Genomic DNA, 1920 nt, shown 5'->3' on the forward strand with positions numbered 1-1920 from the left:
GACCCACTAAAATGTCATTCAGTGTAACAATCTTGTCAGGCATATTTACAACAAAAATCAATTTATGACATATTAAAAAACTAATTACTTTCACCCCAAATACTAATTAGTTTTAAATTTGCCACTATCCTGGGTTTTGCCCATTTGTCAGTAATAATTTTTTACTCATTTAAAACCCAATAAAATTTAATATGCTCACTTATTCTTTTAAATATTTTATATGTACAGGTCAGAATAAGCATGTTGTTTGAATTTTTACATAACTATAAGTGTTACACTGAACGACAATGGAACATTATTTCAACCAAATTTTGACATTTTATTCTTCAAAAACCTATTTGAAACCTTAAATGTAGACACTTGCATTTAATGTGCTTTCTATGGACATAAAATCACTTTTGTAAATTTATTTTGATGCGGACATCTTAACGTCTTTGACCCAAATACACTGCAACAAACGAAGTTCAAAACAACCATATTTACTATATTTAAAACAAATGTACAATCAGGGTCAGGCTTAAATATGATGCTGAATTTTTGTTTTCAATCACTTTCAGTGTTTCTTTCTGACAAAAGAAAATACCAGTGACGCAGTGACTCACAAGAGCTGACGTGTACATTCATATGTAACCGAGACTATTATACTGTCTACATATTAAAATAAATCTGCCTATATCCTTCAGGAGTAGGATTTGATGGAAGTGTGATTTGAACGAGCTTGTCAGATCTAAAATGAAAGTGAGGCCCTCTGTTTCATCATGATGAGCTATCCAGATGCCCCCCCCGCTAGCGTGCACATTTAACCCCGTGGCTGTCAGTGGAACTAGCATGTCTATAAAGGATTTGGAAATGGAAATGCCTGCATTTTAGTAGCCCATATTAGCAGCATAGGTATCAGATGAACCTATGAAAGTGTTTTTATAGGTTTTGTTGAGCAGGACTCAGATGTCTCTGCTAAGAATGAGGTATCGTGGCCTCCCATTATTCCATAGAGATTCATTCAAATTCATCTGTCAGTTTTTTCCCCAGGTTCATTTATAGTTTTTAATAAAGATGTGGGTTAAAGATTGTCTAGTTGCAAGGGGCAACCACAGCTCTCACCGTATTCCATTCCGCTGATCGAAGGCTTGAACCATTGAGCTGGGATGCTCAGACATCAGTGCTACCAGAAGCTGAAGAACATCCATCAGATTATCATCCTGTAAAAAAAAAAAAATTTAAATGTAAAATAAATAAGCATGATATGTCAGAGCCAGGTGTCATTCAAGACGCAACTGCAAATAAAGGTTCTAGGATTTAAACTTCAGATGATTATAGAAGTAGAGGTAAGCAGGGGATCTGCATTGTCTGCATTAACCTAACATTAGAATTAATTAATTACATATATGTGACCCTGGACCACAAAACCAGTCAAAAGGGTCAATTTTTTTAAACTGAAATTTATACATCATCTGAAAGTTGAACAAATAAGCTTTGTTCAAATAATCCATTGATGTATGGTTTGTTATGATAGGACAATATTTGGTCGAGATACAACTATTTGAAAATCTGGAATCTGAGGAAATGAAGTCCAACTGAATTCCTTAGCAATGCATATTACTAATCAAAAATTAAGTTTTGATATATTTACGGTAAGAAATTTACAAAATATCTTCATGGAACATGATCTTTACTTAATATCCTAATGATTTTTGGCATGAAATAAAAATCGATAATTTTGACCCATACAATGTTTTTTTGGCTATTGCTACAAATATACCCCAGCGACTTAAGATCACATATATGCATCTATGTAAATTATTAGGGAGTAAATGGCGCCACTTCCTTCAGAAAGCATACAAACTGGTGTCCCATTATGTTTTTTAAATCATTACAATATATATATATATATATATATATATATATATATATATATAGAAT

At 32.8% G+C, this 1920-nt stretch overlaps 1 protein-coding gene across 1 annotated transcript in view; it reads right to left on the reverse strand.

The window, feature by feature from the left end:
* LOC107757615 (lipopolysaccharide-responsive and beige-like anchor protein) overlaps positions 1–1920 on the reverse strand; it is a 244625-nt gene that overhangs the window by 188947 nt on the left and 53758 nt on the right. The window contains exon 16 of the mRNA XM_016575147.1: positions 1102–1199. Coding sequence (XP_016430633.1) covers positions 1102–1199 — 98 coding nt within the window. The remainder of the gene's footprint in view (positions 1–1101; positions 1200–1920) is intronic.

The sequence above is a fragment of the Sinocyclocheilus rhinocerous genome, unplaced genomic scaffold (genome assembly GCF_001515625.1).
Source record: "Sinocyclocheilus rhinocerous isolate Xijiao unplaced genomic scaffold, SAMN03320098_v1.1 scaffold323, whole genome shotgun sequence".
NCBI lineage: Eukaryota > Metazoa > Chordata > Actinopteri > Cypriniformes > Cyprinidae > Sinocyclocheilus > Sinocyclocheilus rhinocerous.